General features: G+C 38.0%; 5 protein-coding genes across 11 annotated transcripts; 2 read left to right on the top strand and 3 right to left on the bottom strand.

The window, feature by feature from the left end:
- Nucleotides 1-783, top strand: LOC125049443. Its single transcript, XM_047648746.1, has 2 exons — nucleotides 1-337; nucleotides 407-783. Exons 1-2 carry the CDS (start codon nucleotides 106-108, stop codon nucleotides 763-765), a joined length of 591 nt encoding a protein of 196 aa, XP_047504702.1. The 5' UTR covers nucleotides 1-105; the 3' UTR covers nucleotides 766-783.
- LOC125049441 lies at nucleotides 777-4,784 on the bottom strand. The gene is made up of 3 exons (XM_047648745.1): nucleotides 3,540-4,784; nucleotides 3,150-3,380; nucleotides 777-2,795 (listed from the first exon to the last, which is right to left on the bottom strand). The coding sequence occupies exons 1-3, from the start codon at nucleotides 4,588-4,590 to the stop codon at nucleotides 838-840; spliced, it is 3,240 nt and encodes a 1,079-aa protein (XP_047504701.1). The 5' UTR covers nucleotides 4,591-4,784; the 3' UTR covers nucleotides 777-837.
- Nucleotides 4,785-5,147: 363 nt separating this feature from the next.
- On the top strand, nucleotides 5,148-5,708 carry LOC125049545 (transmembrane protein 258). The gene is made up of 2 exons (XM_047648907.1): nucleotides 5,148-5,303; nucleotides 5,373-5,708. Exons 1-2 carry the CDS (start codon nucleotides 5,298-5,300, stop codon nucleotides 5,610-5,612), a joined length of 246 nt encoding a protein of 81 aa, XP_047504863.1. The 5' UTR covers nucleotides 5,148-5,297; the 3' UTR covers nucleotides 5,613-5,708.
- LOC125049544 (potassium/sodium hyperpolarization-activated cyclic nucleotide-gated channel 3-like) lies at nucleotides 5,693-11,290 on the bottom strand. Of its 7 annotated transcripts, XM_047648900.1 has the most exons (11): nucleotides 11,154-11,278; nucleotides 10,348-11,049; nucleotides 10,010-10,184; nucleotides 9,688-9,802; nucleotides 9,489-9,623; nucleotides 8,273-8,371; nucleotides 8,074-8,147; nucleotides 7,884-8,001; nucleotides 7,587-7,810; nucleotides 6,780-6,907; nucleotides 5,795-5,964 (listed from the first exon to the last, which is right to left on the bottom strand). In XM_047648900.1, the coding sequence occupies exons 2-11, from the start codon at nucleotides 10,557-10,559 to the stop codon at nucleotides 5,811-5,813; spliced, it is 1,434 nt and encodes a 477-aa protein (XP_047504856.1). In that variant the 5' UTR covers nucleotides 10,560-11,049; nucleotides 11,154-11,278; the 3' UTR covers nucleotides 5,795-5,810. The 7 variants fall into 7 exon arrangements, with proteins under 7 accessions (XP_047504860.1, XP_047504862.1, XP_047504856.1 ...); XM_047648901.1 differs by having other exon boundaries at nucleotides 10,348-11,277; XM_047648902.1 differs by lacking the exon at nucleotides 11,154-11,278 and having other exon boundaries at nucleotides 10,010-10,419.
- Nucleotides 11,291-12,359: 1,069 nt separating this feature from the next.
- LOC125049543 (protocadherin Fat 3-like) lies at nucleotides 12,360-27,000 on the bottom strand. The gene is made up of 34 exons (XM_047648899.1): nucleotides 26,739-27,000; nucleotides 25,428-25,505; nucleotides 24,710-24,868; nucleotides 24,430-24,538; nucleotides 24,031-24,178; nucleotides 23,535-23,771; nucleotides 23,221-23,419; nucleotides 22,780-23,072; nucleotides 22,532-22,705; nucleotides 22,259-22,452; nucleotides 22,056-22,173; nucleotides 21,766-21,867; nucleotides 21,261-21,430; nucleotides 20,477-20,652; nucleotides 20,152-20,326; nucleotides 19,872-20,061; nucleotides 19,663-19,804; nucleotides 18,942-19,133; nucleotides 18,438-18,559; nucleotides 17,653-17,886; nucleotides 17,438-17,563; nucleotides 17,192-17,312; nucleotides 16,996-17,093; nucleotides 16,794-16,926; nucleotides 16,604-16,708; nucleotides 15,242-15,411; nucleotides 15,057-15,155; nucleotides 14,593-14,785; nucleotides 14,369-14,478; nucleotides 13,747-13,904; nucleotides 13,460-13,666; nucleotides 12,757-12,921; nucleotides 12,580-12,676; nucleotides 12,360-12,499 (listed from the first exon to the last, which is right to left on the bottom strand). Exons 1-34 carry the CDS (start codon nucleotides 26,803-26,805, stop codon nucleotides 12,407-12,409), a joined length of 5,154 nt encoding a protein of 1,717 aa, XP_047504855.1. The 5' UTR covers nucleotides 26,806-27,000; the 3' UTR covers nucleotides 12,360-12,406.
- Nucleotides 27,001-27,638: the final 638 nt, after the last annotated feature.

Consider the following 27,638-nt stretch of genomic DNA (forward strand, 5'->3'; position numbering starts at 1 on the left):
GTAGTTTTTAACTCTGCTCAGTGTCAATGTTAAGAAAACGTAACACTTTGTAGCAATATATTTATTTAATTTCATTTTGTAAAGTTAGTTAAACAAACTTGGGCCATGGAAGACCAGTTTGTGTCAACAGTTGTCGAACTGTTCCATAAGGGTGACTGGAAATCAATAGTGAAGAAGTACCACAGCGACCCAGTGAGAAACACGTTATCATGGGTGTTTCCGAGCGAAGATAATTTTCAATTTATTAATAGAAATTTAGCAAAACTAAAGTGCGACCAAGTTTTGAGTATCGGCTGCGGAAGTGGCTTATTGGAATGGATACTGAGCCAAGCCACTGGTCGGTTGGTCTATATTTTTTTCTTAATATATTTCATTTAACTGCTTTATAAACTTGTGTAATTTTCAGGCATACCAGTGAGAGGCATAGAGGTGGACGGTACTTGGTGGAAGAGTAAATATGCCCCGGCTACCTTTATCGACTTCCTGATCACGTCTCCGGCCTTGGACAAAGAGACAATTCATATTTTGAGCAATTCCGACTCTACGGCTATATTATTTTGTTATTTTAACGACGGCGATGCTTTTAGAGGCTATTTAAAGTACTTTTCTGGTCGCGTACTAATTATAATTGGGCCAAACAAACACGGCGTTCATACGAACCCGAAGCCCTTCGAAGACGTCGGGCCGGAGTGGACTTTGTGGGATTCGCAGGAAGTCCGCGATAGCCAAGACTTTATAGCTATTTATCTTAAAAGCAATGATTAAACTTTTTTAAATAAATAACAACAGTCTTTATTTAGGCAAATAGTATACGTTTTACCTACTCAATATATCATTTTAATTTTTCATTAATTCTATATTTTTGACGTTTATTTTATTCGTCGAGGGCCTGACCGAAGTGTTCATCATGGGATCTCTCTTTCCCTGAACACAATTTAGAAGTTCGAGGTCGTTCTGCGTTTCGTCCGCCTCTTTCTGATTGGTCGTGGGCACCTCCGGCCCTGGCACCATTCTGTTCACTTCGGTGACTGTTTCGGAGGTGTTTCCGTCGTTCTCTAAGAAATGGAAATCATTGTGCATCAAGAAAAGCGACTCGAGGGCGTAGTTCACATCGAATCGCGACAATAGTTTGTTATCGTCGGAATTGTCGTCGATTTCTATGACGTCACTTTGGTCGGGCAGATCCGGCATCACGGCCGTGGCTAGGTCTAAGTGACTCGAGTACTGCTCGGAGAGCAAGTTGTCCATCAAATATTGATCGATGGGCGGATTGGGGGCGCTGTTGTTGAGAGGAATGTTATAAAACGTATCCGATTTCACCTCGTTCTTTATTTCGCTTATGTTTTTGTGTATGTCTTCTAAAGGTGGAGAAGCTTTGTACTCTATGCTTAAGGCCTGGCCGTTTAACAGGTTCGCAGTGCACATCCTTTCTAAACTTGGAGATTGAGTGTTCTGCTTTATGGTACCTTCGAGTTTAATGTAGCTGGGATCGTTCGATTGAATTTTCTGGACAGGAGGCAGCATGGTCAACGAGTTCACGTTCATTTGTTGGTTGAATGAGAATATTTGTGGGTCATTCGTGAGTTCGTCGCCAACGGAAGGAGGGGCCGCGTCCCCCAACAAGTTGTCTTGACTATAGTTCAAAATATTGGCTGGAGATTCGCTCAACACCGGTTCGGGGGGTAGTTGCATAAATTGTGTAGTTATGAGATTGTTGAATGTAACGGGACTGCCGAGCCCATATCTTTCGTTATTTTCCAGCTGTTTAAAAGCCATTTTTTGTTGAGAATGGAACATGTTAACCTGATCTGGACCTTTAAGTATCAGGTTGCTTTTAACGGATATCTTTGCTTTTTTTCTTGGTAGCCCTTCGTTGTCGTTCAATACGTCGATAGGAGAATGGCAGGAGGAGGGAACGGGTAGAATTTGCGTCGGTGTAATAATTGGTCCGGTCACTTTAGGCATGGGAAGAGATATCTTGCCCATCGGTTTCAGTGTTATATTATTCCGCAAAGATATCGGCACCGGGGGCAACCGTATGGGTAGGTTGGCCATTATATTGTTGCTGATGCCACTCGACATCGAGGAGTGATTGGGGGCAAGGGAATCGACGTTGACGCTCGGGCGTAAACTTGGGTCCATTGAGAGAGAACTGCCGAGATAATGCAGGTTCGTTTGCGTGCTCTCGTACGGCAGTTTAATAGGATTTTGCGACGTAAATTGATGTCTTTCGATAATGTTCAGACTGTCAGAAATGACGCAATCTGAATTGTTGTCTTCTTTGCTGAAGTCGGTCACCATGTCCCGATCACTAAAGTTGGATGCGGTTTCGTCCGACGGCATATTGTCTGGAAGACTATCACAATCGTACACTTCAATGGGAATCGAGTTCACTGCATCTTTGTTTTCATTTGGTTTATTTCTATTTTCATCGGCAGTCGCTTTTGTGTGTTCACTGGGAATGGTCCAGCTCTTACTTTTGTCTTTTTTCATATCTCGCTGAACGACTCCATTCTCAATTTCACTGGCGTGTGTATGAGTGCTGAGGTGCACTGCGTACTTGTCTTTGTTTACCGTCTTGAAAGGACAGTAAAGGCAGCAGTGAACCTCTCCCGAGTCCACGTCCGGGTGAGAGGACAGCATGTGGAAAGCGAACATCGTGGACTGGATGGTGCTGTAGGGGCAGTACTTGCACTTGTAGAGGCTCTCGTTGGAGTGGCCCAGTTTGTGCCGTCTCATAGCATTGTGGTCACCCGATCGATAGCTGCATTGGTCACATGCGTATGGCTTGTCTCCTAAAATACAAATTAGCTGGCATAAAGTCACACAATCTACCAATTTTCAGATATGGATATAGAGTATACTAATACTATAAGGCTGACGATTCTATGATACGCGATAATCTCAGGAACTACTGAATCAAAAAATATGTATACACACTATGACAAATGTGAGTAGGTAATTGATGAAAAATTTTGCAAAACAAGAAAATCCCTTTTAAGAGCTTCCATTGAGTGAGTCTTAAAATTTTCTGAAAAAACCGCTAGAGCATATGTATATCTACTAAGCATGACTGACTGAAACTAAAAGCTTTAATAAATAAATTATCACAACTAAAGCTATCTTTATAACCAAAAATATTTTCTTGCCTGTATGAGATCTGATATGTAATTTCAGCTCCTCTTTCCTTGCACAGGAATAATCGCAATGGCTACACTTAAATGGCTTTATTTTGTCATGGACAGCAGAGATATGTAGTTGTAGCCTCTGTTGGTTCGAAAATTCAGTCTTACAGATGTGACATTGCATGGTCTTTTTATGAATTATTCGATGTTTGTATAATTGATTAGCATTTTTAAAAGCTTTTGAACACACTGTACCTGTAATTTGCACATATTATATTAAATTCACTAATGTGGCAATGCTGATGGCAAGAAGAATTCAACCCTAGATATTGTATTTAAATGTCTCTAAGGTTAATATTACACCACTGTTATTTAAGAAAAAGGACCAAAAAAACATCCTTTCAATGTACTCACATGGGTAAGCCCTGATTTTTTTGTGACATTTCATGTGTATATTTATCAATCTGTACCGTTTGAAGGTTTTATATCCACATATATCACAGGTGGGTAGTTCTAAATCTATTGAGTGTGATTTCCATAGATGAGAGTGTAACGGTTCAGCCGTTGCAAATACTATAAGACACTCAGGACACCGAAGTTGGCCATTATGATGACACTTCCTGTGATATGCCATGATCTTAGGATCTTTTAACCGTATATGGCATTTATTTACAGAACACAATATTCCTAGCTCCTTAGGATTAACATCTGTATCTTTTGGTTTATACTTATATGGCTTTGTAGTATCTGGATGTAGAATATCATCTTTAGATGCAATCATGTTATTATTATTTTGTGGTTGAATTGATGATATTAAATCTGGGGGTACATTGGACATTTGAACAAGATTGCATGGCCCTGCATTACTTGCCTTAGGCATATTAACAAATTGTGTAGATACTTCTTCAGTGTATACAATATTTATGCTGGCTTCTTGTATAACATCCTTTGGGTCTATCTTTTCAAAGTTAGGAGTACTCATTTTATGTAATTCATCCACAGATATGAAGGCTACACCCCTAGGTAACTGTTCATTAATTGTGCTTAATGCATCTGGCACTATTTCTATTACCTGTGGTATCTTTCCAGTTGCATCCTTTGTTGAGAGTCTACATGTTAAAGGTACATCTTTTTTTAACTTCACATTTTTTAAAGCAATTTGTATGAGGCTCTTAACCATTTTTTTGACATCTTTAAATCCCATTTTGTGATGATTACGTAGATGTGTTCTCAACGTTTCCTCTGCTTCAAATATACTTGAACAACCCGGGCAGTTGATTTGAATATTTTCAGCAAGACCATTTTTCTTGGCTAATTCAGGATGAACGGTAAAGAGATGAAATTTTATGTCGTCTACTGCTAATGCCATGTAAGGGCAAGCCTCACATTTGAAAAACGGTGTAGAACCCACTGACTTTTCCTCATAGGACATAACTTTTTCTTTTGTGGTAGGTTTGGTCTCCATATTTTCACTATAATTCGAAAAGATTTGTGCACTTATAACAAAACATTGAGGAGACAATATCTCCTAAATTGGGTTTTCTTTAAATGATTATTATATACAAGATTTACGACCAACCTATAAAATAAAAAAGTACCAACTACAACTACATAGTACATTATACATAGCTTTAAGTAATTATAAAATATGAATAACTTGAATAAGAATAAGGTTTATGGTGATTTTTTTAAGAAATATAGTGTCACTGTCAAGACAACGCACAGTAACTAGCACAGATTAGATATTAGTTGCATGAGAATTAAACACTCGTAGCGTTACTGTCAAAGAATTATGAGCGTGTAACATGTACATTGTACACTCTACCTGTTTTGAGAGGCGGATCAATATAAGCTGATAATTTTATTAAATTAAAAAACTTTATGGAAGGGCGTTTGCACCTATTATTTTTAATATATGTAAAGAATTTGAGTGTTTGTCTTTTAAAGGTTTACATTATTCTTAAGCTGTGTTCTTAATCTTTAGAATATTTTAGTCTGTTCAGTTAAGTACTTATAAGTTAATACATACGACGTTTTGGCCTAAAGGTCTAGATACCAGGCCATAAACTCCAAAAAAAAAAAAAGTTAATACGTTTTCAAAGTTTATTGGATCCGCGTTTTCGGTATTTCTTATTTGTTGGACGCTTTGTTAAAACGAATACAGCTTAAAAGATGAGTGTAAGTATTTAAACTGATTTAAGTTATTTGTTTAAGCTAGGTCATAGTCTAATCGAGTATTTGTTTTAGCTGGAAATAGAATCAATGGTTCGTCATGTATCTCCAATCAACCCTGCAGTGTTTCCGCATCTTACTCTGCTTCTCTTAAGCATTGGAATATTCTTTACAGCGTGGTTCTTCGTGTATGAAGTTACAAGCACAAAGAGTTCCAGAGATTTATTTAAGGAGCTCCTGTTATCATTGGTAGCATCCTTGTTTTCAGGGTTTGGTATCTTGTTTTTATTACTTTGGGTAGGCATATATGTCTAGAATTAAGCCATCTGCACATACCGGTTTCTATAAACCTATGCAAGCAGTCTTATTGTATGTGTATTTTTAAGTTATAATAAAAGTAATTTGTATAATAATTGGATTTATTAATAACTATTCAAATGACAATGAAAATCTTTGGAGAACTTGATGATGCCCTTATGAATCCTTGATAAATGTTGTTTTCTATAAAGCTGTCTAAGTAAAATCATGACTAAACACAATATTATCTTCCCATTTCTTCTCTTGTTTTCTACGGAACTCTTCATCTAGCAAGACTGTCACATGCATTCTCTTTGAAGCCTTAGTCTCAACTCTTTCCCGGATGATCTTATTGGACATTAGGTACTGGCTAAAAATATATCAGCAAATTAAATATTAATCTAAATGACAGTTTTGGAGACAAATATTTTTAGATACAGATATAAAAAAATGGTGCTGCAACCTTTGAGCTTGGCCTCCGATATTTGTAACGATTTCTATAATCACTTTCTCATTATATACATTTTTACCTGATCACAAAATTATGTTTTGACAAAAAAGGTATCTGGATATAAAATAGTAATATGAAAAAGCAAACTTTAGGGCTCAGTTTGTCCTAAATAAAATTAATACTAATAATTTATTTCTGGTCTGGCTAGCTGCTAGTTTGACTCACAGTTAGTCAAGGTTCCTCACTTTAGATTTGAAGCTTGGGGGATTTTCAATCATAGTTTTTTCAACATTTAGTTTCTCATCAACTGATACAAAGATTAGACAGCAAGTGCAAAGCAAGGTCGAAATGTCGGAGTAACAACTTAGTTGATTAATGTAGAGTGAAAATAATATTCACAAATATTTAAATCATCCCGCTGACCCAAGAACGAAACACCACTTGAAAAGTAACAATTTATATTTAAGTATGTAGTTTAAAATAATCTGTGTTAAGGACAAGCTTTACAATGACAAACAATCAAGATCTAATAAACATGTATAAGGAAGAACATGTTTCATCATACTTTTTGTGTCTTCTGCATCGTCGCCGTTTGTAACCGGACCGTAAAACCGCTTACAGGTTTACATTCACGAGCTCGTTGAGTTCAGCTACTGAGCTGTACTTCATCAGCTTTTATACAGTAACAGAATTTACGGCCAAATAAGTACCTATATTAAAGATGTTAAACGAACCGGAAGTAAATGGCGTCCAATCGATATAAGTGAGTGATCTCAACGGCGACAACTGTTGCGATTCGCTTCGAGTCCTTCATCAGCATTGCAACCGTGCCAAAGTGATCGCCATCCTCTAAATGCGTTATCTAAGTAGGAAAATATTTTACAAAATCACTTCCATGAAAACAGTAAAAACTTTTCCTTTTGGGAATGATGATGGCCGTTTCATCAGTTGGCGAATAGAAAATTGCATTTAAGTACTATCCCATCCCATTACCGCTGATGAAGAAGCATTTTCTTAAAGAATGGAAAGCGGCTTGTGAGTTTTTTTTTAATAGAACAGGAGGCAAACGTGCAGGAGGCTCACCTGATGCTAAGTGATACCGTCGCCCATGGACACTCAATGCCAGAGGGCTCACGAGTGCGTTGCCGGCCTTTTAAGAATTGGTACGCTCTTTTCTCGAAGGACCCTTAGTAGAAATGGTTCGGAAATACTTCAGCAGGCAGCTGGTTCCACACAGTGGTGGTGCGTGCAAAAAACTGCCTTTAAAAACGCTCAGTCGTGGAACGACGGACGGCGAGGTGATACGGGTTGAATTTCGTATTCTGCCACAACGTTCGGTGATGATGAAAGTCAGCTGCAGGTATTAATCCGAACACTCTCCACGGTGAATGCGGTAGAAGATGCAGAGAGATCCCGCATCTCTACGCAACGCCAAGGGATCAAGCCGCTCGGAAAGAGATTGGTCGTCGACGATTCGAACCGCTCTTCGTTGAATACGGTCAAGTGAAAGGAGTTGGAGCGTTGTTTAGAGTATACCAAACCTCTGCTCCTTTCAAGGAGTAAACAGCAACAGTGCCGTAAGCAATAAAATAAACGCAATCTCCAATGTCGCCCGCCCGAGCAATAAGGTCGCTGGCGAGGTACTCCTCGGGTTTCAGGTAGCTCATCAGCTCGCCCATCAGGTGGGCGGCCAAACCCCTCAGCAGCTTTACCTTCTGGATAAATCTATTGCAGGTGTGCATTACGATTTCGTGTCCGAGCTGCTCTGTGGATATTCCATTGTTGTTAAGAATCTTTTTAATCAACGCCACAAGGGTAAGTTAACCGTTTTTATTTACCCGAGAGACAATCTAATACGGCATCTTCTTTGTAATATTTGTTTTCGTATTTGTAAGTGTAAAAAGTGAATACTCGTTCCTTCAACGGCTTAGGGAATTGTTTTTGCTGCATGTATGCCTAAAATGCAAACCGGAACATTTATTAAAAGAATAATTTATTTTGATGCATGAAACAATTGAGGTTCATTACCTCTACTTGGTTAATCAGACCGTTGTAACGCATCGTTGAATTATATTGGGTCATGTAAATCTTCAACAGGAATACTAAAATGGTAAAAGGTTTTTTACAATTGATAAATATTTTTCTTACTTCAAAATGTATTTGTACCGTCCCTTAATAATAGCAAAACAAAACAAAATTGTTTTACAGTAACCTGCTGGACACTCACCTACTGTATAAACCATAAACAATGAGGCATAGAGTATAATGCAAGAATGAATGACAAATTCGTCGGCATTGTTAACTTTGTACGTAGAAAACCCTGTACCTGTTTCACATAACAAATAAATATTATTATAGCACATATCAATACTAATAAAATATTGGGAGAGGCGAAGCATTAGTTACCTCGTACTATGGCTTAAATTAATACAGTTTCGCCATGTTTTATTATGTTATATTATTATTATATGTACTAAGTGAAGATATATATATATATATATAGAGCCCCGCGAAACGACCGATTGCGATTGTCATTACCTACAAGAGCGTCCATGTTCTACGGGATTTTTGATTGACGGTAATTAATGGCATCGGCCCAACCGAATTTAATTTATATGTATCTCTTTTATTAATAGTACGTGATGCGGGTGCAGGATTAATGCGCTCATCGGTTATTTGCTAAAATCAATGTATATTATATAATATAAATATTATATATTTTTATGTATATTTACAATTAGAAGAATGTGTGACCAAGTTGCCGATCAAAATTTGGCCGCTAGTATTTTTGATTAAATTATTTTGAATTGATTTTTGGGAAAACATTTAGTTCACTTGGTGTTTAAATAAAATATCGTCTAGGTACATCACAGCTACAACATACACATTGAAACTGGCATAAAGTTAAAACTATTGCCATAATATAAAAAAAAAACAACATACATACAGATTTAAAAAAATCACTTCTACGTGGCCAGGTATGATTTCGATACATTTATACGTTTATAACGTACATTTATTACTTATATATCAAATTGAAGCTAATTTTTTTCTATTAATATTCGTAAGGGTGCCTAGTTAAATCGCAAATAAGGGTTCCTGCTGTTATAGATGATAATTATTTAAGGTAGAATGAAAGAGAGTTAACGCATAACATCATTTGTCAGACGAGGACAGCGAATGCTAATGTGAAATATTCTGGTCCATTCGATGACACTTTTTACTAACATTCAACTCAGTTACTTATAGAGGCTAATGGCCATAAGGTAACTGTTATCTCAATTTATAGCATTCCTTGGACCGATACCTAGTTCTTGAAACTATAAACGAAACATTAAAAGTTGATCGTGCGCCCCGTAACCAACTTTACGGGGCGGTGGAATCGAGTTCGTTTTTATAGTAAGTACATAGAAAAGCCAAGAATGGGATCGAATATTGCTTACCAAAAAAGGTGGATAGACAAACAAAAAATGCTTGTAGGTATTTCTGGCAGATAGAAAATTTAGTTATGTCGCCATCTGCATCTGCTTCGGTCGATTTCAAAAATGTATTATAACCTTTTGGAATACTCCCAGTCCCTGTAAGCGGATTGAATTAAATTCAATTGTTGTAAAAATATAAAACCATTTATTTCACACTTACAATAATATGTGAATACAACAGGAGTGTAAAGGAAGCAGCTGGACCAATGCATCGACACCGCAAACAATATTAAATGGTGAATTGATCGATGCCAGACAAATGACAACGTGAAAATCTGCAAGTTTTTAAATTAAAAACGTATTATTGGTAAACTATATTCGGTTGAATTTCAACAAGCGTTTAAATTTAAGCTACTATATTAATAATAAATGCAGTTTTTACCAATGTTTTAATTTTTTACTAATTCTATCATTCATCGCAAAGTATCTTATATTGTATGAGGAGTGTGAAAGTGTGTAAGTATAAAGCGATAGGTACATACCTTTACGACAGTGTGTAAATTTGTTATAGTTGATCTAAGTTTTACTATTCTCAGGAGAGGAAGAAGGTGTGCTAATAAATGGAAGCGCCTCATTCTGTTTCCGGTAATCAATAATATGAATTGTAATGGCACACACGATAAAAAGTCTATCCAAAATTTGTAACGGAGGTATCGGCTAAAATCATTTACATTTCTCTTATATATTGAAATAATTTAAGCTAATGAAAATAAAAACATAAAGTGGACAGTTTAAAGCTAAAATATATTAATAGAGGGAAATAAGATTCATTAAATGGTATAGAAAAAGAAGAGCAAGAATATGTAAAACCAAATCTTACCAAGCAATTTGTTTTCTAAGCATAACTACATTACGAATGGACTCTTGGAAGAAACCAGTATTGAATTTGATAATCGTATCCAATAAAGCTAACAGGTTTAGGAATAGCATAAATATATCAGTTTTGTGGAGTTGTGGGGGGTGCGGGTAGTCGATGACGAAGCACAGGCGGAAGGTGGAGCAGCACATGTGTAGTACGTTCAAAACAGTCATCACACCATCCCAATAAAGACTAAAATAGTGATGTTTATTTGTAAGCCGCGCCAACAAGGCAGAACTGTTACACCAAAAATACTGACGAATTACGATTAAGCCTAACTTAATTATAGTATTGACTTGTTAAATCTATAGACTAAATATAATAATATGATTGAATTTACTGTATGCTACAAGTTCAGAGATTGGAGTAAAAGGCTCTATGTCTCTTTGTATCAGTAGAAAGATCGTCCAACGACTAGCATTGAAGCTAAAAGCGTTGGTCTTTCAGCATTTTAAGACTTAGATGACCTGAAGAGACTTAAAGGGTGTATGACATAGCTGTCTCCCTCGAACAACTGCCGCTGCTGCTCTGCTGTCACTGCAGTATCGCTTCTGAAATGGTCAAACGTGTTCGGATGATCCTGGGAGATCAAGCATGCTTTGCGAGTCAACTGAGCAATGTTGTATTGTATGCTTCTCTTTTTCTGAGTTGTCTTGTCTATATCTGTTGGTGTTAAACGAACGAAAAAATATGTCAAACAAATAATACCCTAGTTTGTAAAGGATTTGCTAGTAATAAGTAATAAGGTAATTATCATCTTTCCTTACCAAGGCTCAAAGTACATTTATGTTTTTTCAACATTGCTGCAATTACCTGCAGTGCAATTAAAAGAACGATCACTTAAAACTAGATCCTTGAACAGCTCAATTTACAAGAAAATGTCACAGCAATATAAATGCCACAGATGAAATATTATGTCAAAAACGTTTGATACATTTAAATTACTTCAAACAATATCGATTAGTGGAATTTAAAATTTCAAAACGAAATGTTTTTTATTATATTAAATTGATTTATGTTACTTTCAGAGCACCTGTGTTTATGTTATGACCAGCAGATCATAAAAATTGAAATTCTGAGGACTCAGGACGTCAAACGAAAAAGATTCTGCATTCCATTGAACAAAACGGAACGTTGCGACTTTTGTCCCACTTCTCACTCCGACGTGAAATTGAAACCTTCCATTTTTTATAATCTACTAGCTTTCTGAACGTAGTATTTCTTTTAAATAGAAATAATAAGGTGTTTTATACAATCAAACATACATCTTTTATGCGATTTATTTTATAAGTATTTTCGTAAAAGTACAATGAATATTTAAATAACTATAAACCTCGCGTTCCCATCCAAACAAATTGTGGTAAGATTAACACAATGGAAAAATCATTGACAACTAACCCGACACTTGACAAACAAAATCGGCATCGTAGCGTATTATCGTGCTTGTTCGGTGATATTAAAAGGTTACCAACGAGTTACGACTGAGACATTAATATTATCGCTAAGTTTACTTGTGTTTAAATCAAACAAATTCTGAATAATTGGTTTTTATATTGGGTCATTAGATTGGATTTCATCTTGTTTCCCCCTAAATTTGGTAGGAAAACCTCCAACCCACGGGACAGATTTGAGAGGCTTAAGAGTAAGTGGGGAGAGATGATGGCGTGCGCGCCGCGCGCCGACATCTCCCTCTCTTTTTTGCCTAACATACAACAACAATATTTTCTACCTTTTCGCACAACAGCGTAACACAAAACGGCAACGTCGCGTGTAAATGTATCAATAAAAACTATGCATTCTTTTTTATATCATACAAGTTGTTCTTTCAATTAAAAGTTAAATTTTGATTTGACTAAATGGCTTGTCACGTTGAATTCAAATCGTTTAAGATCGTAAATATCCAAACGTAGCAAGGATATATTTCAGATTGTATAGTATTTGGTATATATGGAGTAAATAAAAGATTTTTATAATAAAATGTTTTCCTTTTTTAATGGTATAAAAACAATGTTAATGTTTCCTATCGTCTGATCGGTTCGTTTGCGAACTCTGGACTGAAAGGTGTCGGGTTAAAGGCAAAGTTGTTATCGTGTGTCGCCAATTTGCTTCGAGTCTGAAAAGAATATTAAATTTAACATTATGAAAGAAATTTTAAATAATATTGTTTTAATAACTAGAATGTGCCACCTGTACCTCTTCCCCGAAGTCGAGAGCGTTGGCCGGGATGCTGTCGGTGCGGAACTGCGGTAGGTCTTCGATCCCTATCAGGTCAGAGTCGTCGGAATCGTCGCTAGTGTTGGGAGTTTATTACGAATTAATATTTTTTCTCTCGAATCACTTCGTTGAATTAATATATCTAGTTGCACCAACCTTAAGGCGTCAAAGTCTGGTGCCTTCACGGCGTCGTTCCAGATAGGGTTGGAGCCCTCGGCTGCGTGTTTGTTGGTGCCGGGCGCCGCCAGACCCGCGCGATTCATACCCGAGTCTTGCGACCCGTACTTCGTCATCGACAAAGCTTGCAGCTGACGGTGCAGTCTACTCACAACGAAAACAATAATTATATACGTATAAGATATATTTATAGTGTGTGTCTTTAGTGACCAGCTCATTCAAGTTTCTGGCTGCTACCATGTGGTCGGTGACGGTGTCCGCGTAAAGGCTTAATAATGTCACCATTAGCGCAAAACTGTGCCAGCCTGTGATTGTATCAGTAAATTTCTACTGAAATTATATCTTTAAATGTTTAAGTTGTAAACCTAACTAAGAGAATCGTTGTCTTTAGTTCTGAATTCGTGGAACGTGGTGTAATGGTTGCAGCTCCTTACAAACGTTGTGTAAAACGAAAAACTTGGCGATTAAAAAGAGTGGCGGAGAGTTTGTTCTTCTCTTCCGTTCTACGCCGTTGATTTGAGAACTGGCAGTAAAGCAGAAGCATTTAATGTATATTTCTTTTTTGACGTTCATAAGTATACATTGTGTTACCTATATGAATAAATGATTTTTGACTTTTGACTTTTTCGAATTCGGATTCTTTTTAAACATATGTCAGTTAGTTACGGAAGGCGCCCCTTACGTTCTGGTCCTGACTATAAAAGTAACGAGTAGCACGATGCACATTAACCCGAGGAGAGCGGCGAGTCCTGCCACCGCATACAGCAGCCCGGTATTGGAATTGCCGCTGAGACTGGGACTGTCACCTGTCACCAAGTCCAGCAGCGCCAGCAGCTCCGTGCTCAGCGTGCGCTGGATGGCGCCCAGCAACGCCGTGTCACTTCGCAAACTGCAAACAGTTTAAATAATATGATTGAGGGAACTGCTGACGTCACGCCGCTCAAACGACCGGTTCGGACGGTTGGTTACTTCTCGATTTCTTCGACGCTGACGGGCACGTGGTCGCGCACGAAGTGGGCCCTCACCTCCGTGACATCAGTGCGGGCCACGCCCTGTTCGTCACTCGCGGGCACCACCTGATCCACGTTGCATGTCATAGAAAAGCCCGAGCTGAAGGTTGACGCGATCTAAAACAAGAGAACACTGAACAATTAGCAATTTCAAAATAATGCTTTATGGATAATATTATCTCATATATGAAATTCTGGTGAAAAGGGTTGTCCACCCCTAAATTTTTATTTTTTAGATAAAATTTTTTGTTTTTATTTTTTTATGATACAGAATACTAATTTTCACCCCTCTACGAACAACCCGCATTTTTATTTGTTAATTAAAATGTTATGAGTTATGACGTTTATATAGAGAAAAATTCACAGAAAACCCTAAAAAGTTTTCATTCCAGAAAACCGAACAAATGTTCCATATATTGGTATGTAGCTACTCAAAAGTGGGCTAAGTCAAAAAAAACTTATACATTAAGGCGAAACGAAGCTCGCGGGGGCAGCTACTTATCTAATAAAATTTAACAAAAATGTCTTTTATGAAAACAACTTGTATAATCTACTCTAAATGTATGCAAATATGTACTTACAAAGTCAATCTTACTTTCTATTTGCTCCAATGTGTTGACAAACATAAAAAATACTCGGTTCTGTGATGATATCAAGTAGACCTTTACTTCCGCTGTGTCCGTCGCCCCGGCTAAACATTACAATATGAGTATAATATTGTATATACAATAATAACAGGATACGATATACCATAAATATATTGCAGGAGCTTTATATAAAAGTCACAACCAAGGACGTGACGTACCAGGGTCCTCAGCTACCACGTTGAACTCGAACATGCCATGCATGCTAGTCGTGGGTTGAATAGCCAGAGTGAGAACGCCAGTGCGCTCGTTCAGACGAAAAGCGGAGTCCTTGACGGTCGACAGGCTCGGGTCCGCGGACATGGATGCCGCGTCTATAGAGTACGTTATTTCTGCGCCGTCCGAGTGCCGAGCCTATGAAGCAAAACGTGAAAACGGCTCCTTTGCAACATACAGATACCGGCAAACATCTTGAACAAATATCCTTGCCTGCGCAGAAGCGATTTTTATGTATCATTTTGGCGGTCGGTGTAGAGCGACGTGTCGATCGCATGATTGGTAAATCAGTTGACGTTTGTGTCCCGCGCTGCGCAAACTTTCCCACACTCCCTTGTTTAATGTTCAAGAAGTTTGCCGGTATCTGTACAATACGTTACGTAAAGCGTGGCAAGTGGTAGATACTTACGGAGACAGTGAGGAGTCTCCTGTTAATAGTGTCCGAAACGGAAATGCCTGCGGTGTACAGATCCCGATCGAAGTATGGCCGGGGATTTGCTTCTCTCACCTTTAATAGTTTGGATTCAATTATTATTTTTCGTTTTCTTAAGAGGTAAATATTTTCATACCAACATTAAATAGAGGATTACATACGTTTACGATAACAGTCAGAATAGACTCTGGAAGAGGTGTCGTTGCGGTGTCGGCGTTAGTAGCGGCAATCCGCAACGTGTGACTCATAGCTGCGGTGCGGTTTAACTCTTTCACGACGTATAAGACATTGTCAGCGCTGTCCAAACCAAAATGCCCAAGGTCGTTTCCATCTGTTAAGGGATATCATTAGAAAACAGATATTTGGAATCTTGGAGAAGTATAACTTTGCTTGTAGTTGTGGGAATAAGCTTCAAACTAAATTTTTCATCTAGTGACGATATTTGATAATTGTATCTTATGTGTATATAATGCGGAAATGTTGGCGAGACTGCGGCAGGGTGTGCCACACATAACCACACTCGGCCTGGTCGCAAGTACTGACAGTGCCTCGGGCGCGTACGGGTTTACTCAGAGAAGCACCATTTACGCGTGTCTTGCGCACCCTAAACACTATTGCTTGTGAGACGAATATATTGAGTTGCACACTGGCTCAATTCACAAGAATTGCATTATTTATAATTAGTTATAAAAAGATTTACGTTTTAAGTTTATACTTGTTATGTTTATATTATGTTTTAGTATAGATTTCTATTGTATTACTACTAGCTACTTTCATAGCTACTTTCATAGCGTTATGTCGTACGGCATTTTACTGTGGGGTGCTGCTGCAGAGGTTCAATCCATATTTGTGCTGCAGAAGCGGGCTGTTCGGGGTATTTGTTGTGTTTCTCCGAGGGAGTCGGTACGGAATAAGTGTAAGGAATTAAATATTATGACACTATCTGGTCAATATATTCTTGAAGCCTTGTTGTATGTCCAAAAAAATATAAACGATTTTAAAACAAATTGTGACTTTCACCAGTATAATACGCGAAATAGAACTAATTTGAGTGTACCAACCAGGCTCCAAAAGATAAACAACTCCTTATATGGAAATTGTATTCGTTTTTACAACAAAATCCCCAGCGAAATTAGAGAATTATCACTAAATAAATTCAAAGCCCTCGTTAAACGAAAATTAATCAACAAAGCTTTTTATAAATTTGAGGACTACTTAAATGATCCTAATCCTTGGGATTGAATTGCTCCAGTTCAAACAATTTGTATGACAATACTTGGCGATTAAAAAGAGTGGCGGAAAGTTTCTTGCCAGTTCTTCTTACCCGCTTTACGCCCTTGACTTGCGAACTGGTAGTAAATGTAAATTTACGATTAATTTAACTTGACGATTCAAAAGTGTACTTGGTTACCCACTTGAATAAAGATATTTTGAGTTTGAGTTTACTATTAGGTTACTGTAAAAATAGGAAATAAGGAAAATAAATAAATATCCTGACTCAGCACTGACGACATACGACTAACCTATTATTTTGTACACGACAGTGTGACAATCGTCCTCGCATAAGTAGTTCTTCGGATCCTCGGCGCGACTGAGTTCGCGCCTCTCAGAAAGACCTCCGACCTCCTCTGTTTTAAAAGAATACAATTTTAGTTACATTATAACGATATTAAAATAATAACAACTATTTGACCTACTAAAATTATAACTCACCAACAAAATTGACAGTTTCAGTGCGTTGGGTGAATAGTGGGTTACCCCGGGTAGGGACGAAAGCGACCCGAAACGAGCTTTCAGACCAACGCGGTCCCGGCGTGGTTCCACCATCCGTAGCGCGGATTGTCACCTGCCGTATACCATACATTACTCTACCGACTCAATGCAGTCAAATAATATGACTGGTGCGAAATCTTACCTTAAACTCCCTGACGGGTTCAGTGAACATTTTTTTCAACATGAGTATACCTTGGTTGTAACGATCGTTAACAACATGAAAGTATTCTGCGGCACTATCTGGAACAGGTCAATGTCGCGTTAATTTAATTAATCGAACTGAGACTATGTATACCTTGAACTATGTATATAACTATGAACCTCGATCCGGAACTCACCGTCGCCTACAACTTGGAACGTGACCGTCCCGGCGTCAAGCCCATCTTCATCGGTCGCTTCGACGCGTTGTAAGTCTTTTCCACTCACAGTCACCAAAACAACGTTCAAGTCGGCTCTTTCCTGTTTGTGATAATTTACTGTGATACTTCATCACACAAATTAAATTGACAAGAAAAAATCTAGAGCAACAAACATTTCGTAAAATTTTATTTGTTAAATCTAAATAGTTAAAAAAACTTACCTACCCTTGCTAGGCGAACGGTGGAGCCGCTCCGTGGAAACACGAACACAGGATCGTGGAAGTTGTAAGGGTTAATCACCAGAGAGTAGATCTCCTCTGAAATCTGCTGAGGATCACCGTGGTCGAACGCCTAAAATGCTTATATTTATTAAAAAAGCTACTTATAATTGTCAAAAAAGTGTGCTAGACGCTAAGTTCAACAGGTACAGAAAAACTCACCCTTATACCGACTGCATAGGTCCCCCAAAAGCCTTTTATATCAATGGTAGTGCGTAGCTCGCCGATATTGTTCTGGAGTTCTTCGTTCCAGGAGGTAACCATTTCAAAGAGTGTGGGCAAAGAGAGGTCTCTCGAAGTGAGAGTGACGTTGATGAGTTCGTAGCCCACTTCGGAGTTTGGTGTGTTCGGTGCGTCACGGTCCGGGGCGTTTATTAAGGGAGTCAGTTTGTCGCCCTAGAAATGTAATTATTATCACTTACGTCGAGAGATTAATTTCTTGATACATTGTTCTTATGTTCTACACATATACTAAGGTGATGTATGAAGCATCTACATCAATAAAAAGAAGATAAATCTTCATATAGACTATTAGCGAGTAACATAGACTATTTTTTATTTTAAAAGTTGCTGTTTCCGCGGTTCCCCTGTGTTAAATACAACGGAATAAGTATGCATATATGTATTTTAATTTTGTTTAAAATTAAACGCTTGAATTAAGCTGTTGAAGAGGAATAAGTTTCCACTTTTTGGCACTATATAAATGCTTTGCCCTTTTTAGATTAGGATAGTTTCTTAGGAGTCATTGAATGATAAAATATTATCCGCGTTTCGTTAAAAAGGCCAATTTCATGCCTGCTGAAATCAAGCTAATCTCTAATACCGGATATAAATATCCGTGGGGTATATTTCAAGGGATTCTGCAACAGAGCCTGCAGAATCCCCGATGAAAGATATAAGATCAGGAATAGTAATATATAAGCAATTATGAAAATGTTTCCATTTACCTTCTGGACAGCTTCACTGATATCCCAAGCAAATTCGTTCTTGTCGGGTAGCTCCGGTGCGTTGTCGTTCTCGTCCAAAAGAATGACTAGCACCTCGAGTTGTTCTTGGTTTCTGTTACCGTCTGAAATTAAAAATTGTTATTTACGTTGAGAGATCATAAGTATTAAACTAATATTATTTAATAACCAATGATTTAAGTGAACCTCACTACGTACGCTTGCTTTTATCCTGTTTTAAGTAAAAATATTTGTGATATTGAACTTGGCTTCTATTTGGCGTTGATAATTTGTTATGGTAAGTGCTAAATGATCCAACATGTATGACAGCATAACATGCATTTGTAATTTTCTAATGTGTCTTGTCTAATGTCTAATTCCATGGTAGAGAGTAATAAGTCTGTATCTGTATTCTACAAAGGCTGCGGGCCCGCAACCACGGTGGGCGCGGTTGGAGACCGCTTCGTGAGTTCTTAGCGTAGTCGGAAAAACTTTTACTCTAGATACCTCCGGCAGAATAGAAGTTGTCTATAAGGGTAAAGAATATTTGATGTTGTGGTTCGTCTCCGTCACGATCGAGGACATCGTCGGTAGTGTAGTGAACGTACACGCGGCCTGTGTCCAGGTCTACTGCGAAGAAGTCGCGCAGTCGACTGTTTACCGAGTACTGGATCTGGTACCGAACTGTATTGTATATATCTGAAAAGAACCAAGAGAACGTTTTTCTGTATTAATAAAAGATAAAAATAAATGTCATTTTACATGTACTTTTCGGAAAGCTGCTGAGTTAGAACAATTTGCTGGTAAAATCATTTGGTTAAATATTGGCCCTCGTTAGTATCATACAGAGGATTCAAAATTACATCTTGAAACAAATATCCAACTGTCCGTGGTTTATAAAAACATCGGTAATTGATGAGCACCTCAAAATCAGGACTGTCAAAGAGGAGATCAAGACCTGGAGTATGAAATACAGAAAAAGGCTAGAAATGCATCGTAATAAGCTTGCCACGCAACGGACCTAATAAATAGGCTTAAAAGGCGACAAATCCTGTCTTGATAGACACGGTTGAAAGAGAGGAGCAGTCTCGATTGAGATTTTGCTCTGAACGCCTAACAGCTCTCAACACATCTGCTCATAGTCTAGCTGGCTGATTGCAAGATAAGGACTTATATAAAAAAATAAAAAAAATATTGGGCCAATAACGGAAGGAACAAAGAAACTCACCATCTCTATCCATGTCTATAGCTGCAAGTGAGACAACGTTAGTTTCGTTCGGTGCATTCTCGTAGATCTCTACAGTAATATTAAATTTCGACGTGTCCGCAATCGGTGGTTTGTTGTTTGTATCTATAATCGCAATCGCTATCTGAAACATGCGTGTTGTTAAATAAATATAGTGTATATATATAGTTACAATAAAATATATTAATTACCTCCCCCTCCGGTTCATGGCACGTGAGATCGGGCGGGCAGACTTCAAGCAGGCAGCAATCGCTAGCAACGAGCGTGTAATAGAGGTTGAATCGAGGCTCGTCCGCATCTATAGCGCTGTCCTCGTCTACTGTCAACTGTCCCGTCCTCAGGTCTATTTTTACTAGATTCTTCGGCGTATCTCCACGTGGTCTGTAATTAGTCATCAGAGTTTATTCTCTTCTCGGTTTAAACGAATTTTGGTTAATTTTTTATTCATACCAAGTGTTTACTCGGTCTCACCGTAAAGTATACCGCACTTGATTATAAAGCGGTCCGTCGATGTCCGTAGCTAACACGGTGCCGATTACAACGTCGGTACTGGAACGTTCTCTGACGGTAAAACTCTGTGACAATGTGTTCTCATCCCAAACTGGCGCGTTGTCGTTCAAGTCAATTATTACCACCACAAATAATGCTGCGAAAGTAATTTGTAATTATAAATTAATTTGATTTATTTGCCTATTTTGTGCTTCAATTTGTTTACCATTTATCTATCGTTTTTTTAACTTTATGAAAAAAAAACCTTATTAATTTTGCAACACTGATATTAAGGAGCTGAAGGGACCTTCGTCGTAGGAGTCTCCGATCTCGGTGTTCCTATCTTCTACCCTGACACTCAGGTATAGCATGTCGAACTCCTCGTAGTCGATGGTGATGCCCTCCCTAATTTCCCTCACTAGCAACGTCCCCACAGCGGAGCGGTGATGCCCGTCAGGATAGCTCGTCTCGATGGTCACAACCCTAAAACGTTCGGTTTTATTATAATCGATATACAAATATGATACTTACGACAATTGATATCCAATAAAAAAATTAATTTCATATCTTATACGACGTTACGTTTTTATTAAGTAATAATAACTTATTAGGTAGTTTTTTTTTAATTTCGAAAATATACTGTTTTTACTCTCACTGTAATATATCTCACATTCTTATATAAAAAATGTAAATTGGGTCTAAGGCAAGCCAGTTTTTCACGATGTTTTCCTTCACCGTAAGAGTGAATGTTAATAGTTAAGTATAGTTTGATAATGCTTTGGCTATTAGATTACAGGAAACTAACCCAGTGGAATTTCTTAGCTCGTTCTTCTTAAACCCAACTGTTCCATGTAATGATTTAAAATTACATAAGTCAATCTCAATTTACTTACAAGATTTGGTGTAGACCAGACCATTTGTTTATAGTTATTGAACATGACTTCAACAGAACAATTAGGTTCGCACTATCCGCTTACCGACTAATTATAAACGTAAGTAACTCGCATAGTAAAGAACCGATCTAATAAAATGTCGATTTCATGTATCAGTTTTAAAGTTGACGATAGCGGGATTAAGACTATTATAATTACTCCTTGTAGTGCAAGTCGTCCACATGTCGGCCTTGCTTGGTGGCGTAGGAAGCGTCCCATTGGATGTGGAAGAACAGGTCGGCCGTGGAGTCGGCGTCCTCAGCGCGGATGTCGCTCGTTACCACGGTGCCAGCGACCACGTTTTCCTTCACCTCCGGGCTTCGTCGGGGCTAAACACAAATGAGCTCGCCTTCATAACCGTCTTACAGTTATCCGTCTAACAGTTATTCCTATGTGACTAGTCAGAATTCAAAGAAGCATTCCATATAGTGGTGGTGCGCGGCAAAAACTGCCTTAAGAGACGCTCAGTTGTGGAACGACGATATAATAATTATATTAGGTTCCAATTAGCTATACTCGAATTTTTGTTTTAAGGCGCTTATTTTTTAAAATTAATAATTAACTTTATAGTGGATGGGTACAAAATTATATACGTATACGTAATAAATATAAATTTTTATTTTTGTATGGAATAATACATTGAAAATACATAATTATTACTAACCAGTGTGAGCCGAGGCGGGGTGTTGTTGATATCGTTGAGTTTGATGACGAGCTGCGCCGTCTCCGTGTTGTAGGGCTCCCCCAGAGTGTCCGTAGCTTGAACCTATTTTCGATTATTGTATTCAAATTAAGCTGTCAGACTTTTATAGCAAGGTTAGTAGAAAATAGTTTAAATAATACAGTTAAAGCGTGTTTTTTCTATATACTTTTCAACTGAATTTTTACGAAACACGGTGCAACAGAATCATAATTATTATATGTTGAAGCCTAAACTCTTAAAAAAATTATTACCTGCACGAAGATTTCGTTTTGTCTCTGATAATCAAAGGCATCATCTGTCGTCACATGCACCTGGCCTGTGTCTTTGTCGATGTGGAGGTAGCTCTGAGCGTTTCCGAGGAGCGAGTGCCTGAAAAGTTTTATATTATATGTGAACTTCACGAGCGAATAGTATGTGCTTTTATGATTGCGAGACATTTTCGCCGAGCACTTACTCTACTCGATCGTCAACGTCCCTGTCGTGAGCCTTTACTGTGCCGACATAAAAGCCGGCTCCTTCAGTTTCATTGAATTGGACCTCTTGCACAGTCTGCTCAAAAATGGGCTTCTCATCATTCCAGTTAATAAGTGTGATATTCACAGTCGCCACTCCGGTGAGGTCGGGCCGGCCTAGATCAGTCGCGACCACCTGCCGGCGACGATTATATGACGACTTTATATGTATTTAGAAAAAAAAAATTCAAAAAGGGAAAAGGATTGAAACTTGCCTTCAGTAGTATGTTTTGAAATTGCGGTACTTCAAAGTCCAGCATGCTATGATTTTGTGTGCCCAGGATGAAAGTCTGCCGCTGGTACCCCACTTGGGGCGCAATAAAGAACGCTTGCTCCGCCCCTGGAGGGTAAACGCTTTCCAAATGAACGGAATACTGCGCATTTGGACCCTGTACATATAGGTTTAAATAAATTGGTGGTATTTTTTCTTCTTCTCGTCTCTTAGTTAAATAATTTTACACACCAAATCCTTATCATGAAAACCAATCTCTTCATCGAAGTTAATCGTCTGCGCGGTTTCTTCCATTATGCTGGCGGAGTATTCCGTTTGCAGAGGCTCGGGAGGACTGTCGTTGACATCGTTAATGATGATGACGACGCTGGCCGTGGTCGATAGTGATTCGTTGTTGCTCTTATATGCTGTGATTGATATCGGGAAGAGTTCTCTCTGAATTGCGTCTCGATCAATCGGTTTCACTTCTAATGTAGCGCCATTGTAGCCTCCTTCAATAGTATCTATTTTAAAATACTCAGCATCTGCAAATATTAAGTTACAGAGAACGTTATTTTCTTTTAAAAACTTTCCCCCTTTAAAAGTCCCCATGTTGTTAATATAGGAAAAGAGGATCTCCATTGAACCATGGCAAAAACGACCCACAGGGTAAGAATATAAAATATCACTGACCTTCAGGATTAGTCTGAATTTTGTAGAATATGGGCCTGTTGATGCCGGTGTCTCCGTCGATGGCCATAACATTGAAACTCTGAGCAGTTTTTTCATCGAACTGCTGCACCGCGAATATCTCTACCCAGCGAGGCACCCGGTGCTCCACGTTCTCTACTTGCACCATCATAGTTATCTGGTGCTCATTGGGCAGAGAGTCCTACGCGCAAAACACCTTTATTTGACATGTGGCAGGAGTAAGGTTTTGGTACACAATATCTTTTTATCCTCCTGGTGTATTAAAGAGTTTAATAATCGCACGTTTCGCAACTTACCAAAGCCGTGACTCTAAAGATATGAAGCGCGTTGAGTTCGTAATTGAGCGACACGTTTAGGCCTATGGTCATGGTCATTTTCTTCCAGTCAGGTGATATGTTCCCTCCGACGATGTGAAACATGTCTTCGTCATTTCGGTCGCTGCTGATTTCAAAAGTCATTTGTGTAGTACTGATCTGTCCATCTTCATCTGTCACGTCGTACACGCAATTGGTGAGACCTATATCGCTCATCTCCTGTAATAATTAAATAAATTATTGTCACAGGTGAACATATGTTATGGGCTATATCACTGGGCTATCTACCAACTACGAGAATGTTTGATTTGCCTATATTGCTAACGGTTATTTTATAGTCGTGTAATAGTGATTTTATAGGCATTATTATTATTAGTAATCTATTAGCCCTTCTATTCTTTCTTCGAACATTATTTCTTGCACCTATTAGTCAATGGACACCCTTTTACGGCTAAAAATATTTTAAAGAATTACTTACGGGAATGACACAGGGTTCGAAGAACTGTATAATTGGTGCGTTATCGTCAATGTTCACCACTTCTAGAGAAATGGTCGCCACCAACGTCTGTCCCGGTGCTTCAATTTCAAACATATAGTTTTGCATGGCTCTAATCTCGTAGTCCTGTCTGCAATGCAATATTATTAATAAGGTGTGATCTTACTTCTACACTAACTATATTCCAGCCGTACGATTCTGTTAATCCGTGAGTTCACCTCGCACTAACAACGCTCCCTCCGTCACTCACGTCATTTTTAGAATCTCATGGTATTCGGTTAAGTAATTTCACATTACGTTTTGACAAGTGGAGGGAGCTTGTAGTTTATTGTTTATCAGATTGCCAAATTACAGAATCGCAAGGCAGATTTAATCACATACCGTTGCGTGATGTAAATAAACCATTCTTCATTAACTTTTCTTATTTCTGGTCCAAGCATTGCGAACGAGCCAGAAACAAGTGGCTGTAGGACGACCGGTGCTTCGGTTCCTGAAATTGTATTGTAGGTCATGAACTAGTAATACGTGTTCGTTCTTTTTCGGTCACCTGCCACTTGTAATAATGTAACTTCAAGATTCATTTGATGTATGAAAAAACCCCAAGATTATTTGAGCGTTAATGACATTTAACTAAGTATAATGGTGTGGTATAATTGCTCACCTTGATAATTCAACTTTGCTATAGGCACGGGTTCCTCTATTTCCTCATCCATGTATATGACTTGAGTCCCGGAAGTGGCCGAGCCCGGAAAGTACGCGTCCATACACACGTCATCCCGCTCCAAAGCGGGGATGAGGGGACGCTGGCTCCATGGCATTCCTGGTCATAATTGTTACTTTTATAATCACAGTTTAAATCATTATGATTGCATTATATAATTGACATACAAGAAAGGCCCTTATGCTGTTTTGTTTCTGCTATGTGTATGTTATAAAGAACAATCTTTTATGAGATATTTCAGTACTACGCCGTAGCAAAACTCTTTGTTGTAGCAAAGTGCTTCGCTGGTAAATCCAATCATTTGACATTATTATAATAATCAGTGTTGGCCTAGTGGCTATAGCGTGCGACTCTCATTTCTGAGGTCGTAGGTTCGATCCCCAGCTGTGCACCAATGGACTTTCTTTCTATGTGCGCATTTAATATTTAACATTCGCTTGAACGGTGAAGGAAAACATCGCGAGGAAACCGGCTTTGCTTAGACTTAGAATAGTCGACGGCGTGTGTCAGGCACAGGAGGCTGATCACCTACTTGCCTATTAGATTGACAAATTATCGTGAAACAGATACAGAAATCTGAGGCCCAGACCGAAAAAGGTCGTAGTGCCACTGATTTAGTTATTTTATTATAATAATTCTAAATTAATAAGTATATCACCATCAAAGTTCAAATCAGGCAGATCATCAGGCTTAGGCAGTCTCGGGATGTGTATCATGTAGCCACATCGTTCTGGTTCTAAAAAATAAAGATCTTTATTTTGCATCTGGCACTCAAACCCAAAATGTTTGTAATGATAATATAACCATAAATAAAATAGTGAACATTTTAATAAAGTCTCTGTGTAATGTGGTAGCTGGCCCAGTTTTAATTATTGTATAACAGAAGTAGGTTCGCTGTTTGATACAAAGGAAAAATACTCATAAATGATTTGCATTAACAACCAAACCGACTTGTTTGGATATTGCATAAATAGAGACATTTTAATAGTTGCCCAAATTATAAATTCTCAATGTTTTAGTTAATATAAATTCATTGGACATTTAAAAAAGAAAATGGCTAACATCTTATAGTAATATATAATCATACTCCTATGATTATATATTATTAATACTGCCCCGCGAATTTAGTTCCGTCTAAATATGTTTTTTTTACTTAGCCTTTTTAGTAGCTACATACCAACATATAGAACATTTTACTATGCTACCCCACAGAAACTGATTCCTATTCCGGAATAAAAACCAAAGTACTGATAAATTTTTTTTTTATATTTATCCAATTTCCTCAGAGTTCAAGGAAGAAATTTAAAAATCCGTAAATAGAGCTAGCCGTCTTCGATTTTGCGCTTCGCAACATAGCGATTCATTTTTATTTATATATACATTATTTGTTTTTGCTTAAAAAACTGGATGAATTATGCGTTAAATTTTGCTAATTATCATGAATTTTCCAGTTGCAGTCACTTTCAATTTCAAATAATTTATGGTATTCTGCGGTAATGTATTATAATGGAAAAGTATAACGTTATATTTTGTGTTTTTTAAATAAATTGCAAATTTTAGTTTTTGAAAGTTTTAGTTAATCATCTTAAACCATTTTATTGCATGATCCACATGTTTTCGTATTTGTTCTTGTCTTATATTATGTCATCAGCATAACGGAATACTTATATATTACTTCAACATACTTCTAACGTTATTATAAAGATTGAAATGGATGTTGAGGACCTAGTTCTGCGCAAAAGGCTTCAACGATTTAACTTATTTAACTTCATGAATACAACGCGGCCATTGTTTTGTTTCATCGAAATACATTGCTTTTATTTTAATTAATAATATATAATAATATTAGAAATACAAATCACGCGCTCCCTGAAAATTATATGTGACTAACCCACAAGCCTGGCCTTGTTCCATTAACTTTAGTTGTTCGATTTGGAGATAAATATATCAAAGAGAGGATGAAACTTACCGTTTGCATTCGCCCAGTTATCATAAGGAAACACCAGCACTAGAGCTAGAACTACTAGATGATTCATCTCTTATGATCATGTGAGTAGTGAGCCGCGAAGAGAGAGCTGTATACAGTCGAAAGAAGAAACTGAGAGTCAACAAATAATTGAAATTGGTTTCGAATACACCTTTGAATGTATTTTACACTATGAATTTCAACAATAGAAGTCCTGTTGAATACTGCTATACGTATCACTCGATTATAATGTGTCACGTTCGATAAGATCACTTGATAATAAATATTTTCATCGATTAACAATACTCACAAAGGTGTTTATCAGTACGATTATTAATTATCGTCCAGATATATTTTTATAAAGTATTTTAAACGTCTGATAAAGCAATGGCATTGTCTTACTGGGGTTCCGTTAGTGCAGTGCAGTGATTGGGCGAGTAGTTTACGATACTGATTGCCTACTATGCTTGCAGGACTACGTAAATGATATCTTCTACTTCGGTATTCAGTAATTTACGTAGGCATTTCTATGACCGACTCAAGTAACCTCGAAAGTCGAGCAACATTCCCTTTGGAGGAGAGACTCTTGGCCACAGTGACCAAAATTTTTAAATTTGTTTTAATATTCTTTTTATTTTTAATCTTTTTTATTATTACTTGTATGTTAAGAGAGGGATTGGTCGTCGACGATTCAAACCGCTCTGCGTTGAATACGGTCAAGTGGAAGGAGCTGGTACTGGGGAGCCCCCGCCCAGAGGTGAGAGCAGTACTCCATGTGTGGCCGAATTTGCGCTTTATAGAGTTGCAAGCGGTGGCCCGGAGTGAAGTACCGTCTCGCCTTGCTGAGCACACCAAGCTTCTTAGAGGCTATCTTAGCCTTTCCTTCGAAATGACCGCGAACTG

The sequence above is a fragment of the Pieris napi genome, chromosome 5 (genome assembly GCF_905475465.1).
Source record: "Pieris napi chromosome 5, ilPieNapi1.2, whole genome shotgun sequence".
Classification (NCBI taxonomy): Eukaryota; Metazoa; Arthropoda; class Insecta; order Lepidoptera; family Pieridae; genus Pieris; species Pieris napi.

What these genes read in the sequence shown, in the direction of transcription:
- LOC125049443 (XM_047648746.1), top strand. Translation starts at nt 106, where the DNA reads ATGGAAGACCAGTTTGTGTCAACAGTTGTCGAACTGTTCCATAAGGGT. An exon ending in GATACTGAGCCAAGCCACTG is followed by an intron (nt 338 to 406) that starts GTCGGTTGGTCT and finishes TGTAATTTTCAG; the next exon opens with GCATACCAGTGAGAGGCATA.
- LOC125049543 (XM_047648899.1), bottom strand. Translation starts at nt 26,805, where the DNA reads ATGAATCATCTAGTAGTTCTAGCTCTAGTGCTGGTGTTTCCTTATGAT. An exon ending in CGGAGACTCCTACGACGAAG is followed by an intron (nt 20,327 to 20,476) that starts GTCCCTTCAGCT and finishes TTACTTTCGCAG; the next exon opens with CATTATTTGTGGTGGTAATA. An exon ending in TTCTGACTGTTATCGTAAAC is followed by an intron (nt 15,156 to 15,241) that starts GTATGTAATCCT and finishes AAACTATTAAAG; the next exon opens with GTGAGAGAAGCAAATCCCCG.
- LOC125049544 (XM_047648900.1), bottom strand. Translation starts at nt 10,559, where the DNA reads ATGACTGTTTTGAACGTACTACACATGTGCTGCTCCACCTTCCGCCTG. An exon ending in GTCTGATTAACCAAGTAGAG is followed by an intron (nt 8,002 to 8,073) that starts GTAATGAACCTC and finishes TTTGCATTTTAG; the next exon opens with GCATACATGCAGCAAAAACA. An exon ending in TTGGACGCCATTTACTTCCG is followed by an intron (nt 5,965 to 6,779) that starts GTTCGTTTAACA and finishes ATATATTTTTAG; the next exon opens with CCAGTACCTAATGTCCAATA.
- LOC125049441 (XM_047648745.1), bottom strand. Translation starts at nt 4,590, where the DNA reads ATGGAGACCAAACCTACCACAAAAGAAAAAGTTATGTCCTATGAGGAA. An exon ending in AAAAATCAGGGCTTACCCAT is followed by an intron (nt 3,381 to 3,539) that starts GTGAGTACATTG and finishes TGCAAATTACAG; the next exon opens with GTACAGTGTGTTCAAAAGCT. An exon ending in ACATATCAGATCTCATACAG is followed by an intron (nt 2,796 to 3,149) that starts GCAAGAAAATAT and finishes TTTGTATTTTAG; the next exon opens with GAGACAAGCCATACGCATGT.